This window comes from Erithacus rubecula (genome assembly GCF_903797595.1).
Source record: "Erithacus rubecula genome assembly, chromosome: 13".
NCBI lineage: Eukaryota > Metazoa > Chordata > Aves > Passeriformes > Muscicapidae > Erithacus > Erithacus rubecula.
Window position 1 is genome coordinate 8,812,407 of NC_136665.1, and position 15,789 is coordinate 8,828,195.

Here is a 15,789-nt window from a genome sequence, read left to right on the forward strand (position 1 = left end):
ATTTGCCAAGAATGTGTATAACTTAAAAAAAAATCTATAAACTTGTTCAGTAAACCATCAAATGTTAGTACAGACAAGGCTTCTGTACTCCATTTGGGATATAATTTAATATTAAGTTTTACTATTTAAGTTTTACTTTTAAAAAAAAGATTGCAATGTTGTGTTTTTGAAATGCTTAGCGGTGTGGTGTACTGCTTGTTTGCATGCTTGTACTCACTGGTTACTTCTGATGCGCTTTACACAACAGATTTCATGATGTGAATGGTTTGAGAACATCAGCTGCTCTGGTTGATTTAAACCTCTGGCACTTTTTTGAACACTGCTGTGATTATTTCTGCCAACAGGCTTTCTGTGGAAAGGTGGCACTGTGATTCGTGGCACCTGGGACACAAAAATAATCTTGCATGGAAAAGTCTTCAATAGTTACACATAATTTTTCTGTTAATTATTTGCCTTGATTGAAAAAAATAATTGAACAAGACCTAGAATACCTTCTAATATTCCTGTGTTTTGAACCACATTGGAGGTTCTATGAATAAGTGATGCCTACAAATTCATAACAGGATGAGATTTTACTTACTAATCACAATGTTTAAGAAAAGTTAAGCATAATTTTATAATTTGTTTATTTATTTGACTGAACAAAATCAAGGTACCTTCAGCACAAACAGGTTTAAAAATATTTGGCATGGCTCGACCTTAACCTCTGTGTGTCTTTGTGTGTGCACAAATATATAGAGTAGGATACAGAGAAAGCAGATGTCTTCCAAGGACTGCTTAAAAAGCATTTTAGGTCCATTTTTAATTTTACACATCACAGAGGCTGTTCTATCCAGAATATGCAGTGGCTTCCATGAATAGAACATACTGAGAAAAAGTGTGGATGGTTCTGAGGAGGCCATAAGCTGGATGAACCCTGCAGTCTGGCCAGCTGCTGGTCTGGCTCAGCTGCAACATTTGATCAATTTTCAGAATTGCATTTGGTCACAAGGCTGCTGACCTGGCAGAGATGCTGAGCTTTGTGGTATCTCTGGTAGAAATGTGCTTCTCTGCTTTTTAGTGACTGGGTGTGGATTGTACAGTCATGTTACAATCTCACGGAAATGTCTGAACTGCTGGGTTTGCCTGTGGACATAGCTGTAATTGATTGACTAATGGAGAAAAAAATATTGATTTTCTGGAGGCTGGTGATGGAAAATGGAAAAGGCTAACTAGCAAGGAACAAAGAAATAGCTGAAAAATCCAATATTTGGTGTGAGTCTGTCTCTCAAGAAATCCAACTAGGATTTCCTCTTACTTAGAAAAACTAAAAGCAACTATAATTAAGATACAGGCAAATCAGTTTAACATTCATATTGTTTTCAAGTGCTAAATTCCAAGTTGTGACAAGAGGTCTCTTGGAACATTTTCTGCTTACTTCCCTTTATTTTTAAACATCCCTGTTCATTGAGTAGAATGGTGTACTAACTTTGTATACCAGATTAGATAATGCTGTAATGTGTTAGATGCCTTTAATACATTTCAATTAAAACAAAACTTACTGACTTATTTTCCCCTCTCTAAATCATCTTTACCTGATTGATTTATAGCACAAAGTGATTTTTAATATCCCTTCCCTTCTTTAGCCTTCCATATTACAACCCGTCCCAGCCGTATTCATCGGCCTAATCCTGGCTTTCCTGTATTGGTGTTACGGCCCATTGTGGTAGCGAAAGGTACAAGCACTACTGTTCAGTCAATGTATGTTTGTCCCTCTCACCTGTTTGTGCCATTTCTGTATCAAATAGTGCATGGTGAAATGCTCACAGGTGTTTCTTTACCTGAAGCAAACCCTTCATTTAATATGCCATTCTGTTGACACTGACAAGCTGAGCAATCCACTAATCATTTAACATCTTTGTGATTTCTGTAATTCTAACAATTAATTTTGTTCTAACTGGTGCTTGAATGTGCCTCTTCTAACTTGGTCTCAGTTTGTCTTTAGCGAATGGGCTGCCTTTTGCACAATGCTGTGATGCTAGGGCTTGTAAGAAAACTTAATTACTTAATTAACTGAAAAATGAAGAGTTTGCCTCTAATAATAAAACTCAACAAGCTTTGGTTCCTATCTAAGGACTAAGAAATTCCTCTCTGGCTCTAAACACTTTAATTTTTCTCACTGTTGCTGATGGAAAGATGGGCAAAAAAGACAAGAAATAGGTGGTTGGTTTGTATTCTGAACTCTCAGCTTGCATTTTCTCTTGTCTCTCAGTGTGTCCTCCTCTTAAAATGCCATTGTTGTCATGCAATGTTGTGACAGTCTGTTAAAAATGGTGTTGTTAGGATCTGCTACAAACTAAGTCACAGATCTGGATTTAAACAGTCAAAAGTTAAAGAGGTGCATAAACCTCTGTCTAGCCTTGACTCGGCTGGAGCGATGTTTCAAACATCTCAAGCCTTGGCATGTTCAGTGGCAGATTTCTCTGAGGTGTGTGCAGTATCAAACCTGGAGGAACGGAGCTGCCCAGTCCTGCAGACGATCCTCAGTCACCCAGAGCTGTGGAGCTGCCTGTGCTAGAGGAACGTGCTCTGCTGTGAGCTCCAAGTCAGGACTAGCCTGCAGCAGGGCTCCTGGGTAACACTGTAGTGATGCCTATCAACAGGTACTCAGGACTTGCAGGAACCACCAGGTAAACTGGTTAGTATGAATTAGAGCAAATATGATATTGATTTCTTTTTTCTCTCCACACAGAGACAATGGCCTTGGATGCCTGTGATGGCAGCTTTGGTTGCTGTAACAGCCGTGGTGCTGTACCCAGGCCTAACCAGAGCTTCTCCATGAGAACTGTTGTTGAATCCATACACCGTCCTCCCTTTAGAAGCTGGCAACATTCATATACTGAGGGAAAACAGATTAATTCTCTTCCTTTTTACCTCTTAATACAGCACAGCTCTGCGTGAGAACAGCAGTAGGGTCATTTGCTTTAAATTGTATAAAATGTATCTGTCTATAAAGAGGGAATAAAATTGTGATTCATCATACTGTGAGCAATATTTTTGCTTACAACTTCATGCAAGTTTTAAATTAGTGTGTTGGGATTCTGAATATTATAATGGTGGCCTAAAGCAGGCTTCTTGGTACCAAATTATTTATAATGGCTAGGGTTGTGGACACTGACTTTTAGAATCTGATTGCTAGACTTAAGAGGAAAATACTGGTTTGGGTATCCAAGCCAAGTAACCTTGCAGATACTTGGGAAACAGATGCAGTGTGCTCAGTGCCTTTCAGTATGATCTATTTTTTTTTAAACTAGTGTATCATTTTACTTGCTGTTAGTCACTGAGCTGTTGGGAACAAGACTTAAGAAAACTTCTCTTACCATGCCTTTCGAAGGAAGCATATTTTTCTTTCACAAGGATTGCTTTATTAATGGGTTTTGGGAATAAACACAATTCATGTCCAGCCTTAAAGAGATAGAGATACTGATGGTGAAGACCAGCCTAAAGTATTTAGTGTGCGCGTGTGCGAGTGTAAGCATGTGTGTGTTCTTGAGTGAACTAAGGTGTTTCTGGGAGCAAGTACTTGGTCATTTGATGGACATAGTGCATTGATTCAACTTACATTAACTTTAGTTTGAATGTAATTTATTAAACTTCATATATTTAAAGAGATACGTTCTTTAAAAGTATGAATACCTTCTCACATATCGCATCTATCAGTTTATTTTTTCAGTCATTTGATACTTTCTGACTTGAGCTGGAGAAGCTCTTTAGAATAAGCTTTTGTGGACGTAACTTTATTAAGAGAACTGCTACAGTACGTCTGTGATCAGCTGAGAAATATCTAGATGCATAAAATACTACGAAATTGGAATCATACCTGATGAAGTATTGTCAGGTGAAGATGATTTTAATTTGGTAGTAAAATTTTGTGCTTCCTTATCACATGGCTGTAAGTATGATGCAGTGGTCCCCATTACAAAGTTTATTTTCCTTATCTAAGTACTATAACTATTGCTATTTGCTGACTTTTGGTGGGAATCACTGTAATTAGTGCTGAATTAAATGTAGACAGTAGTTGTCTTGTTCAGCTCAACAGTTCTGTCAAAAAAGTTTATTGAAAGTATGTTAAAGAATGGTAAAGTAAAATGGCTCTTCTAAAGGGAACTTCTAGAGGGAGGTAATCTCAGCAATTCAATTGGCTTTAAAGAACGTTATGGCAATCGACAGTTTAAATATTTAAATAGAAATTTAGTATATAATTTACTTTGTGAGGTTTTAAGGGTCATTGTCCTTTAATTAAAGGTTCTATCTTAAGTTACATGGGATTTGCTAATGGGAGGATTGTTAGTTGGAGAAAATAGTCCACAAGTGACTTGTAGAAAATAATTATTGTCATTTAGTTCATTAATTTCATCCTTTTCATCCTTTTCAGTTGCAGGAAGCCACCCAACCACAGAACACTCGTATGCCAGTGGTACTTAGTACCTCTTGTATATAGGTTATTGCAAATATTGTTCTGAAATGCTTAACTTCAGAATTACATTTTTTTAAGTAATTAATTGTTTTAAATCTATTTTGTAAAGATATAAAAATACAATAGAATTTCTGGAGTACAGATTAAACTATTTGCACTAACACACGTGATGTGCATGATTTAATAAAATAACTTTACTCTCCCTATGCATGTTTGAGTTGAATGTCATTTGAAAACAAGAGATTCATGCTAAGTTTCTTTTGCACTAGATATTGCCACAATTACTAGGCACAATGTCTGCAGCATGTCCAGTAAGAGCAGAAGACTTATTTTTACCTTTTATTTCACATTTATGCTGGTTTCAGTTTTGGTCTAGCTGATCCCTCTGTGTGGTTTGCAGAAGGAAGTGGGGTAGGAGAGAGTCATGGAAGGCTTGGGAGAGGATTGCCATGGAGGAGGTGTTCTTAGCTGCAGGGTGGATGTGCCCATGGCAGGGGTGGTGAGACAGGAGGAGCAGTGCCTGCAGGTCCTGGCTATAGAGGAGGGCCCTGCTGGGGGAAGGGAGCCTGATGCTGCCTCCTCACCTCTTCAGCATCTCAAACTCCTTGTTTGTCCCTCTTTCAGCTACTTTTTGCTTTGCAGTGGATTCCCTTCCCTCCTCCCTGCTGGTAGCCTGTGGAGGTGGTGTCAGGAGATGGAGCCTGGTAGGGCTGGGGGTCCCTCCCTGCTGGCAGCAGGGAAGGTGCCAGGTTCCCTGGGGGCAGCTGGGGGACCCTGCACCACACCAGTTCTGCCTGGGGCTTAATTTTGCCCTTGTATTAAGGACAAATGTTCTGTTTTCAGAAATCTTTAGTGCATCAGAGAGCTGCAGGTTGAGGTCCAATGTGGTTGTATTAAAGGAGAAATATTTCTAATTTCATTACGTGCATGTGCACATTGTTATAATCACAGGTGCATAATACACATTGCATGGGGGTTTGTGCTTACAAATATACCTGTGGCTCCCTAATACAGTGCCTTTTCCAGGAGTTCTTGACATTTGCATGTTCAAAATGATGAGGAATGAGCTAAAATGCACAGTTCACTCTTCTGTTGTGAGAATCCCTGGAGAAGGGTTGGGTAGCTGCTGTTCTTCAGTGCTTCAATACTAAAACACCAAGTGGAGTTATTTTGCAAGGACTCCTTGCACAAACCTTTCTGTCTTTTATAGTTTGGGGTTTTTTGTTTTTTTTTTTAATGGAAAACGTGTGTGCTCTTTTACATTCATGTTTAGGTTGTTACTTTTGTGAGGCTTGATTAGCTAAGCCTTGGACTTACTATACCAAGCAGCTTTTCACACGTGTGAGATGCTCCACTTGTAAAACAAGTGCTCTGACTTGCACTGAAGTTTGAGGTTTTAAAAAGGTTCCTCATATAGCAAAGTTAGGCAGAGAGTTGTTTTATCAGTTGCCAGTTCAATTTGGAAGATTTAGTATAAGTCTTAGAATATCTGAACACTTCTTCAGATTTGTCCTGGTGTCTTGAGTGAGGCACCATTTTTAAATTCTAGAAGAATTTACCTATATGGGGACTACAATAGCAGGCCTTTTATTTAAAAATATAAACATGTGAAAAATACAGTGTGATTTTCCTGTTCCTTGTAGCTGAATTAAAAGCATTCTTCCAGAGTCTTTGCCTCATCCTTTTTGCAGAATGTCTGGATTTTTTGGTGCTAAATGGAGAATTATGAGCCTGCACAATATACTGCAAAAGTTCTCATGCAACAGTGGGAATTAGTATCAGATGACTGATAGCTGAAGCAAAGGTAGTCAATCACCTGTGCATGTATTTTTGGGGTATATCCCTAAGTTATTTTTCTAATCAAGTCTTCTAAAGTATGTTAGCTGTTCCAGTTTTCTGTGTGCTTTATGTAAAGGATTTTGAATGTCTCCTGCCTTAATCCATAGGGTTCTGCCACTTGCAAGAATCGTTTCTTCAGCTTGAATCTTTTTTTCCATGACAAATCCACTGCCAAATTCATTCCACCAGCAGCATCTGAGTGCTTTAAAACACCAGGTCACCACTATGGCTTTCAGGAAGCCACTGTCCTTTGCACTGGCTCTGCAAGTGGGGCTGGCCAGGTTTCACCAGGGGCCTTTTCCCCCATCTGGCTGTTCATCCATCATTAGTGTTTCGTTAACAACTGTCTCAAAATGTTGAGTCTCCATTAATAATAGCAACTGATCATATAAAAGAATTAGAAGCCATATTCTTTCCTTCTCTCTTGCATATACCTCTGGGTCTTTTTTTGAAGGATGATTGCTTCCTGCAAACAGCTGCATTGAATTCCCCAGATCCAGCTGATTTGCTCATCCCAGTCCTTCTTTGCACATGCTTATGAACACAGAATTCCTCTTTCTTCTCTGGTGGGGAACTGGGCTGCAGTATAGGGGATTCTTTTATGGCTTTCCTGGGTTTTTACTTTGTACCAGCTTGTTGAAAGTGAGCAGAGGTTTGCCCAACAGAGGCAAGTTCTTCTGCTTGGAAGAGAGGGGCTGCAGCCATTCCTGCTTACAGGCTGGATGCTACCAGTGTCTGACTAAAGACTCCCAGCAGTAGAAAGTACAAAGTAAATCAGCAATCCAAACACAGGTTTTGATGGAAAGGGACAGGCTCAAGTTCCTGATTGTAAAGGTAAGGGGAGCTCATCACTAATCTGGAAATCATAAAACTTCTGTCTGATTTCAGCAGCAGCAGCAGCAGAATGTCAAGTTCAGCATTTGGCAGAAAAAAAAAGGAATTCTTGCTTTAAGAACTTCAGATAAAATATCTGTCACCTCTGTAGGTAAGATATGTGAGCAACTACTGTTCCCTCCAGAAAAAAACTCTAAACCAATCCCCAACCCTGTATTTGAGTTCATCTTGCTTTGGCTTCCAAAAATTGAACTTCAATGCATCTCTCTGGGAGGGTGTCCTTTTGCTGCAAATATTGTCCTGATCCAGGGATTTGGCACACCATGACAATACCTTCCAATCTTACTTTATATGAATGGATAGAATTTTTAAATTCTTTTCTTCATCCCTCTAGTTTTTGTTGTCAGCTTGTTAAACAATTTTTTATTTTCCAGATGTTCTCTTTTGAAGAGTAGATGCCAGAATAGAACATGTCTTTACAGTTATTACCTTATTAAGTTCATATGAATAGACAATAAGCTTTATATCCTGCTCTGGTATTCTTGTTTGATTGTCTACCAGAATTTTTTGGGGGGGATTCACTGATTTCTAGCTTGTAGATTTTAACTTTGTCCATCCATCACTGTACTCCTCACATCACCCCAGTATGAGGTGCACCCTGTGGCATCTGACTTTGCAATATGGTTTGGTAAAAACCACTGTAAGCAGCAGGCCCAAGCAGCAGCCTGTTCCCATGACTGTTCAGCACAGCACTGAAGGGTTTTTCCCTGCAGGTTTTATAGGGATGACTCGAAGCTTTTTTTCTAGGCTAGTGATCATACACTGTTGAACAGCAGTGAGAGAAAAACTGATCCCTGAAGTACAACAGGGAAAATATTCATAGAATAATTCCTTCACTTAGTTTTTACAAACTGACAGCTGTTCTGTAACCTGCATTATTAGTTAACAGTGATAGCAATGTAACCATCACTTTTTATTGGAATGTCATGATTTACAGAAGTCTTGGTTTAGTAACACTAATAAACCCATTTTTTAAAAAGCTTTGAAAAGGGAAATTTTATTTTTTAAATGCTTTGTCAGGTACTAATTATTTTGCATTCTTGAATTTTTTGCTGACTGCTTCCTATAGATTGTGCTATGATTTGCCTACATCTTTGAGTGAAGCAAAGCCAGTCCTTTTCTGAGGATCAGCCATTTTACTCTCTTGCCTCAGCCCCATCATGTTGTTTGCACATTACTGACACTTCCCTCTCCAAGCATTTCAAATTCGAGGCTGTTCACGTGGCTGAGTTTCTCAGTGTGCTCGGTGAGCATCAATTCCCAGAGCTGTTGTGTCTCAGCTCCAAGGCACCGAGGATGTGGGTGTGTGTCCGTGCTGCTCTGGGATTGTGCTTGCATGTGGTGGACCAGGACATGGTCACTGGTGTTTAGCAGCCATGAGAGAGTGGGGATGTAATTGAGATTCTTGGGTAAATGGTTCTCAGCTGTGGGAATGGAGATGTTGGCAGGGAGAGGTAATTCCTGTGTTATGTCAGGTGAGACATTGAAAATGCCAATGTGCTGCCAAAGTGTGTCATCCCTTCATCGTGTCTGAGGAACAAATCCAAAGCCTGGTTTAAACTAAAAGCAATGTTTTATTACCTGATCATATTAGTCAGTAAATTGAGACAAAGGAGTGAAGTCATTAATTCATTCTGTTCTATTGGAATAAAATGTAACCAAAAGCTTATCTGTATTTATTTCAGTACCCATTGCTGGGACATGGATTTTTATTTTTTTTTAGAAACACCGCACACACATTATGGTAAAGTATTGCCTTCAGTATGGAATGAATTTGCTATTTTAATCTTTTCATGCTAGATCATTTATGAAGTTTATATTTATATTTCTTGTAAGGAGTTCTTGCTCTGGAAAATAATTTTATTGAGTATGTCATCAGTTTTGATGTGACAAAACTACTTCTTGTCATGAATACAGTGGCTCTTACTTTAAAAATGTTCCAAATATGCAATATGTCTTTTGGGATGAATAAATGGTAAAAATTATGAGAATAAATTTACATCACAACAGAAAGCTGATTTGTATTGTACATAGTCTTTCCTTCAGCCTAACTCCAAATTTCAGCATTCCACAACTTCTGAACCTGCTACACTCTGCTTTACTGCGATAGAAGAAAAGTTACTAATTAATGAATCCATTAAACTAATTTCAAAATTGGAGTCCATATACCTGCTTGTGTTGTGCAGATGGGATTTGCAGCCACGTGACCTTCCCTGCTCTGTGTGACATGGTAAAGCTGGACTCCAACAGGTCTGAACCCAGGGAGAGAAGGGCTGCAGCAGGGGATAGGAATGTGAGCTTTGTTTGGGCAAGAGTTGTGTGGGTTTAGTGGTGAGACATCCAGGGGATCACTCACTGTCCTTTAAGACAACCAACAATCCTATAGTCTTTTATCTCTGCTGTAAATCAGAGAGGATTCTGGAGCTCTGTTTCAGTGCTGACTCAAGAGAAGGCCATTCAGTGAGTCACTCACATAGTTTTCAGCGAGTTTGAGGAAGGAAAGTCTCCTCCCTGTTTGGAGACTGTGTGGTTTGGATCCACCCCAGGGTGCAGCTTAAGTATACATGGTTTCACTCCAGGCAAGCAGTAAGTCCTGGTCTAAGACCCAGGTAACTTGTCTCTCTTTTTCAGTTTAAAAAGCTAAGGTCAGAGTTAGCATTAAAACGTTCTTCCAGGTCCAGTGGATGATTGGGGGGGAAGGAATCCTAAAAAGGTGATAAATAGATCTGCTGCTCTTCATGGGACAATGTTGGTAGCACTTCATGTTTTTCAAGTTTGTCTTGAATTCCTGTCTCCCAACACCAGTGCAGAGTGTTCTTCCTTAGACCCTAAATGAGTTTATTTCTGAGTAATGGTGCAGGTAAAAGGTGGTGATAAAGTTTGCTTGTTTTTAAAGGTTCAGTGTCAATATCTCAGGCTCAGTAGGTGTGATATTCAAGGCATTTGGTGTTTCTGTTGTAAGTGTAGCAGCCACAGCTGACTGGCAGTTTTTCTGTTGCAGAACCTGACTGGAATCCAACTGTAGCTGGCCCTTGTCAGAGACTTTATTACTCTTTTTGTTTTTCCATTTCGTAATTATTGCAGTGGCACGTAAGCCAAGACACAGCCTGCAGCAACTTCACAGTCATTTTTTAATTGCACTTCCAGCCTTGGGTTGTCCAGGTGTTGGTATGCTGTGCTACATGCTGCAGCAGTAGGACATCCTTCCCTGCAGACTTCTCTGAACTGTAATTCTTCTTTAGAAGAATTATGTCCCAGTCAATAATAAATTATTAACGATCTCCCATATTATTACTTTACATTATTGTCTTTGCAGTGAGTGAGGGTGCACCTTAGCACATCCATGTCCCTGTTAAGGAGGATGTTTAGTAGACAAATACCAAAAAATTTTGTTGTCTTATATGGTGTGTCTCATATGAAATCTAAAGAATGGTAAAAAAATATTTACCCCACACTGATGTTTCTTCCAGTAATTGAAAAACAAATACTGGAATAATTCCATCTGAATGAGCACTTCTGGGATGTTTCTTTGGTGAGAACTGAATTGCTTTGTCAGATGTGTAGGATGTTGCATCTGCTTGGAATGTGAGTCTGTCAGATGTCCCTGCTACTGAATGACTGCCTTAGATGGGCAGGGAAATGTATCAGGGAAACCTTTGTTGTAAAGTTTGTCAGGATGGAAGATGAGCCACAGTATTGGCAGAGATAATTCTCAGCTGAGGCACCTCAGTTCTGCTCATGTGCACGTGGACTCCTTAGCAGTGGTGTTCATTTGGTTCATTTAATGCAAATTGTTTCCAGTTCCCATGAAATACATTTCACTGGAGATTATTCAAACATGGTAAGTATTCAATTGTAAAATAGAGAACAATAATTGCATATTTCATTATATTCTGCAGCTGTGTGACTTAATGTTTTAATTTCTTGGACTTAAGTAAGACCTTGGTGTGACCCTGCTAGTTCAGACACTTCATCAGAAAGCTGCTGTATTATTCTTTAGATTTTGAGCACATTTTGGAGTTCTTCAGTCCTTTTGGTTGTGAGGATACTCTGAAAATATAAAGTTCTAACTGTGTGATGTGAAGGTTGCTTCCTGCAGCCTCTCAAGTGCCAGCTTGGGAAGCAGTGGGTTTGTCCTGATGAGTATGGCCATAGGTGTCCCTGTCCAGGTGTGAGCAGCCATCTGCACTTGAGGAGAAAGAGGATGATGACTCAGGGCAGAGTCACATCCTGTTAGCACTGCCTGGGGACACCACCACTTCACTCTTCCTGCTTCTCACTAATGAAAGCTGAAAAGCCATAAAAAGAAGGCCCTTGAAGTGTGAGAAAGGCCACAGTGCTTTTGCAATCTGTGGCTGCCCAAGTCCTGCATGCAGGTATCTGACCTGCCCAAAGGCAGCTCAGGCTCAGCACTGTGTTTGTGGAGCTCTCAGGATCAGGTGGTGGCTGCAGACCCAGGCACACAGAGCCCCAGGCTTTTCTCTGCAGTCCCAGGCTGAGGGTTTGCTGTGATGTGGGTTCTGCTTTACAGGGGATGATGCCTGCTCCAGTGTCTGCAGTGTCCAGGGTGGGAGAGGGCTGCACCCCAGCAGCTGGCACTGCCATCTGGGGAGGCTGTGATTGCCCATCAGAGTCTGCCTCTTGCATCTCAGTGTGCTGTGGGCTGCCCTGTGGGGTTGGCTTTCAGCTGGAGTCCAGCACATCTGTTAACAGATGGATTTAGGTTGGATATTGGCAATAAATTCTTCCCTGTAAGGATGGTGAGGCCTTGGCACAGGCTGAGCAGAGAAGCTGTGGATGTCCCATCCCAGGAAGTATTGGAGGCCAGGCTTGATGGGGCTTTGAGCAACCTGGTTTGGTGGCAGGTGTCACTGCCCATGGCTGAGGATTGAAATGAAATTATCTTGAAGGTCCCTTTCAGTCCAAACTGTGCAATGATTTTGGGACAGATCAGCTCAGCTGGTCAGAGCAGGTGCTGGTTACACCAAAGTTGTGGGTTTGATCCCTGTGTGGGTCATTCAGGAGTTGGTCTCGATCCTTGTGGGTTCCTTCCAACTCAGAATATTCTGTGCTTTAAGGGTATTTATCCAGTTTCTGTTTTACAGTGCACATTCAATGGCCCAGCAAAGCTGTGTTTGCATGCTCTTCTGAATCAAATGATCATGGAGCAGAAAAAAACTGGTGTAGCTGAACATGAAACTCGACTTACCTATACATCCTCTTTTAGTGGGATGAAGCTTTGTGCTTCTCAGTGCAGTTTTAATGGGATGGAGACTTAGATGAACGTATTTTAAGCTTTTAAAATACAGTGTGTTAGAAGAGTGAAGTTGGAGTTGCAATTTGTGATGTGTACTGTGTACACAGACCTTTGGGGCATCTTAGTTTGAAAGAGGGTATTTAAAAACCTTCCCCAAATATGTTGGCTGCTTCCAATAACTTTTAAGCTGGCATTGAAGCTGGAGAGGATTTTTCTTTTGTTTCTGTGCTGCATTGCAAAACTGACTCGTTTGAGCAAGGAGCTTCTACTAACAGCTTGAGATGTCAAATCACATTTCAAAACATGTTTTGTGGTGGAAAATACTTCCCCTGCAGCCTTCTTGAGGGTGTCCTTGCTGGTAGTTGCTGCTTCTGTTTTTCCTCAAATATGTCAGGGTGGTTTTGCTGAAATAAAAATTTGTCATCCTCAGTCCATAAAGGCCCTGGTAGCTGTGTTGTCTCTGAGCATGTTGCCCCAGCAGCCTCATGCTGGATGTTTGCTTGTTTTGGTTTCCTGGACAATAAACTGGTGTCCTGGGAAACCTGACCTGGCCTGAATTACCATGAGGGGTGGCAGGAGCCTGCAGGAGGAAATTCCAGGTGTCTTGAGAGGAAGGAAATGAGGGGGAAACAGCGAGTTTTGGGGAATGTTCCCACAAGGAAGGGAGAGGCATGGGGAAGGGAAGGGTCAAGTGGGTCTGAGAAGGATGTTCTGGGTTTTGCCACAGAGGGAAAAGGTACTGTTCCAGCCTTGAAAGAGCATCCCCATCCTCTGCTGTGTGCTGCCTGCCTCCTGAGGCAGCGTGGTGGGGGAGCCCCAGCTGCTGCCAGGGCAGGGGAGCTGCCCTGGGACCTTGGGAGCAGTGAGAGGGAAGGTGCTGGTTAATGCTCAATGCACTGTGCAGGAGAGGGGCCTCACAGACAATATCTGCCTTCCTGCCCTGTGCCTGAACCTCGTGGGAAGCCTGCTCCATTCTTATCCCCTTCCTGGCATTGACCCCATGGTCTGCTGTGACCCGAGGCTTCCTGTCACCCCTGCAGGGCCAGCACCTCTTCACCAGCACATGAGAGCCAGGTCCATGGGCTCCCCTTGCCCTGAATGCAGATTTCTCCTGCCTTTTGCAGCAGGGAGGTGACCTGGAGCTGTGTTTGCAGCATTAACAGGTGAAGCAGAGGATTTTAACTGGAGACACCCTTGTAGTCACTAGGGTGTCCAGGGAGCAAAGTCTTTGGTCTGGGCAGTCACAGCTGCAGGAAACATGTTGGGATGGGATTTGGGGGGGATCACATTGCAGAATGCAGCTGTCATGGGGGCACAGTGCCCCTGCAGGGTGGGCAAAGCCCCTGGTGAAGGCAGCTCTGCTGGCACAAGTGCAGGACTTGTGCAGGGCACAGTGGAGGGTGCACCTGAGCCTGGCTGCATCAGGAGAAGGTAAGAGCTGTTCTGCTGTAGCAAGAGTGATGTTGGTGCCAGTCCCTGTGGGTCTGAGTCTTGCCTTGGCTAAACTGTGTACTAGGAGTGAGATGCCTTTGATGCATCTGTTGCCTCATGTGTTGCCTCATCCACTGAGCTTGGCTTGAGCCATCCCTATGGCTGAGAGACAAAGATCCTTTTGAAACTTAAAAGAATCTTTGTTCTAGTTTTGTTTTGTCTAATTCTCACTTGTATATAATAATGTACATAATATATATGGAAAAAATTATCTTCACTTGAATGTTTTTTTCTCTATACACATGCCAGTGGAAAATGCTTCATCGATACTTCCTACAATCCTGCAGACCCAGACAATGCAGTTCTCAGTACTATTTCAATCTACATTTACTGACAAATAAAATGGTTTGTTAATTTTACCAGAAGCAGATGTCAATTTTTTAGGCTCAAAGCAGAAAAAACCCACAAACCAACAAAACCCCCAAAACAAGAAGAAAAAACCCCTTTAGACTCAGTGTGTGGCCTTAACACAACTGTCCCTATGCCTGTGCTGCTAATTGGGCCCTGCCTGTCACCCTCATTAGCCTGTGGGCTTTTGGGCATTGCTGAGAAGGAGCAGCCCCTTTACAGTGCAGTGGAAGAGTTGTTACATGATGTCTCTCTGTGGGAAGAAAAATTCAGTTCACACCCTGTAAGTCCAAACTATAAGGTAAAAATAATCCCTTTCTATTCTCTCCCGAACAGAACTGCTCCTGGAAAGCAGAAACAAACCCTAGTAATTGCTCTATGTCCCTGGAGTCCTTAACAGAGCATCTGCAGACATGACAGGAACAAGACCTGCTCCGGGATCCCTGCAGTTTTCCACAGTGGCAGAGATCAGTTCATGCGTTACTGTTTCAGTGCTCTGTGTGTGCTCAGTGCTGTGGCATTGCAAAGAAGATGACTTTCTTTTCCTGCTGCAAGGAGGTTGAAATCTTAACATCCTGAACATATGGAAGGAGAGTTTTCTCTGACTGTCAAAAATCTCATAAAATGTAAGCTGGGGGGAGAGGGGAGGCCACGTGCATGCTCAATGTTCAAGAAAAAGCTATTTGTGCTCAGTGTAATGGCAATATCTTTCAGTTGCAACTCTCCTGTGCAGAAGTTTAATCTCCCTGCTGTGGACAGAGTGAGAGCAATGAGTGCTGCATCACTTTTAACATGGCCAGTTTTCTAAGAACAGAAGAAATCTGTGTTAAGTATGTGATTTGGGTCACTTTTGCACCTTTTTTTTTTTGGTCTGTGCTTCTATTTATGCCCTGGCCAGTTCTTACACTCCTCAACTTGTAAGAAAGTAGACACAGTTAATAACTTTAAGAGGAAAGAGACTGGTTTCCTGGACTTGATCTGAGGACCTTTATTTATGTAAACATAAAGTGACATCATCTTCTGTTGCAGAACGGGAACCCTAAACAGTTACGTGAGAGCAAATTTTAGGAAGTGTCCTTATGAGACAAGTGTGATTCATCTTCAAGTGTGTGTATTTAGGAAAGGTGCTGTATCCTGAGTCAGATAAGTTCTGTGAATCTGACTTCAGTTCAAACTGTAATGCATTAGCAAAAATCTATCACTTTTTTTCCTTTTAAACTGTTTGAAAATTGGTGCTTGCAGCCTGCTGGGGGGTGGGAAGAGCAGCAGAGCTGGCTTTTTTGTTGCCTTTCAGCTTTCTCCAGAAATCTGCTTTTGCACTCCTCCAAAAGCCTTTTGTAAGTGATGCCTGACCCATCCAGTGATGGTAAGGGCTGCCTTGTTCCCGGGATTCAGAGTTAGTCATCCAGGGCATGGTGTTCAGGGCATTGCTGAACTGCCAGTAAAGCACTTGGGTTCCTACTGGGAAGTTTGCTGATGTCTGTTAGAAAATATCACCACAGCC

General features: G+C 41.6%; 1 protein-coding gene across 50 annotated transcripts in view; it reads left to right on the plus strand.

The window, feature by feature from the left end:
• SLMAP (sarcolemma associated protein) overlaps positions 1-15,503 on the plus strand; it is an 88,910-nt gene extending 73,407 nt beyond the window's left edge. For 25 of the 50 annotated variants that reach the window (XM_079316901.1, XM_079316896.1, XM_079316938.1 and 22 more), the window contains 2 exons: positions 1,626-1,715; positions 2,732-4,662. In XM_079316901.1, the coding sequence (XP_079173027.1) occupies positions 1,626-1,709 (84 nt within the window). In that variant the 3' untranslated portion in view covers positions 1,710-1,715; positions 2,732-4,662. Of the gene's footprint in view, positions 1-1,625; positions 1,716-2,731; positions 4,663-14,621 lie in introns of those variants that run through there. The other 25 variants (XM_079316890.1, XM_079316908.1, XM_079316892.1 and 22 more) reach the window with 3 other exon arrangements.
• Positions 15,504-15,789: the final 286 nt, after the last annotated feature.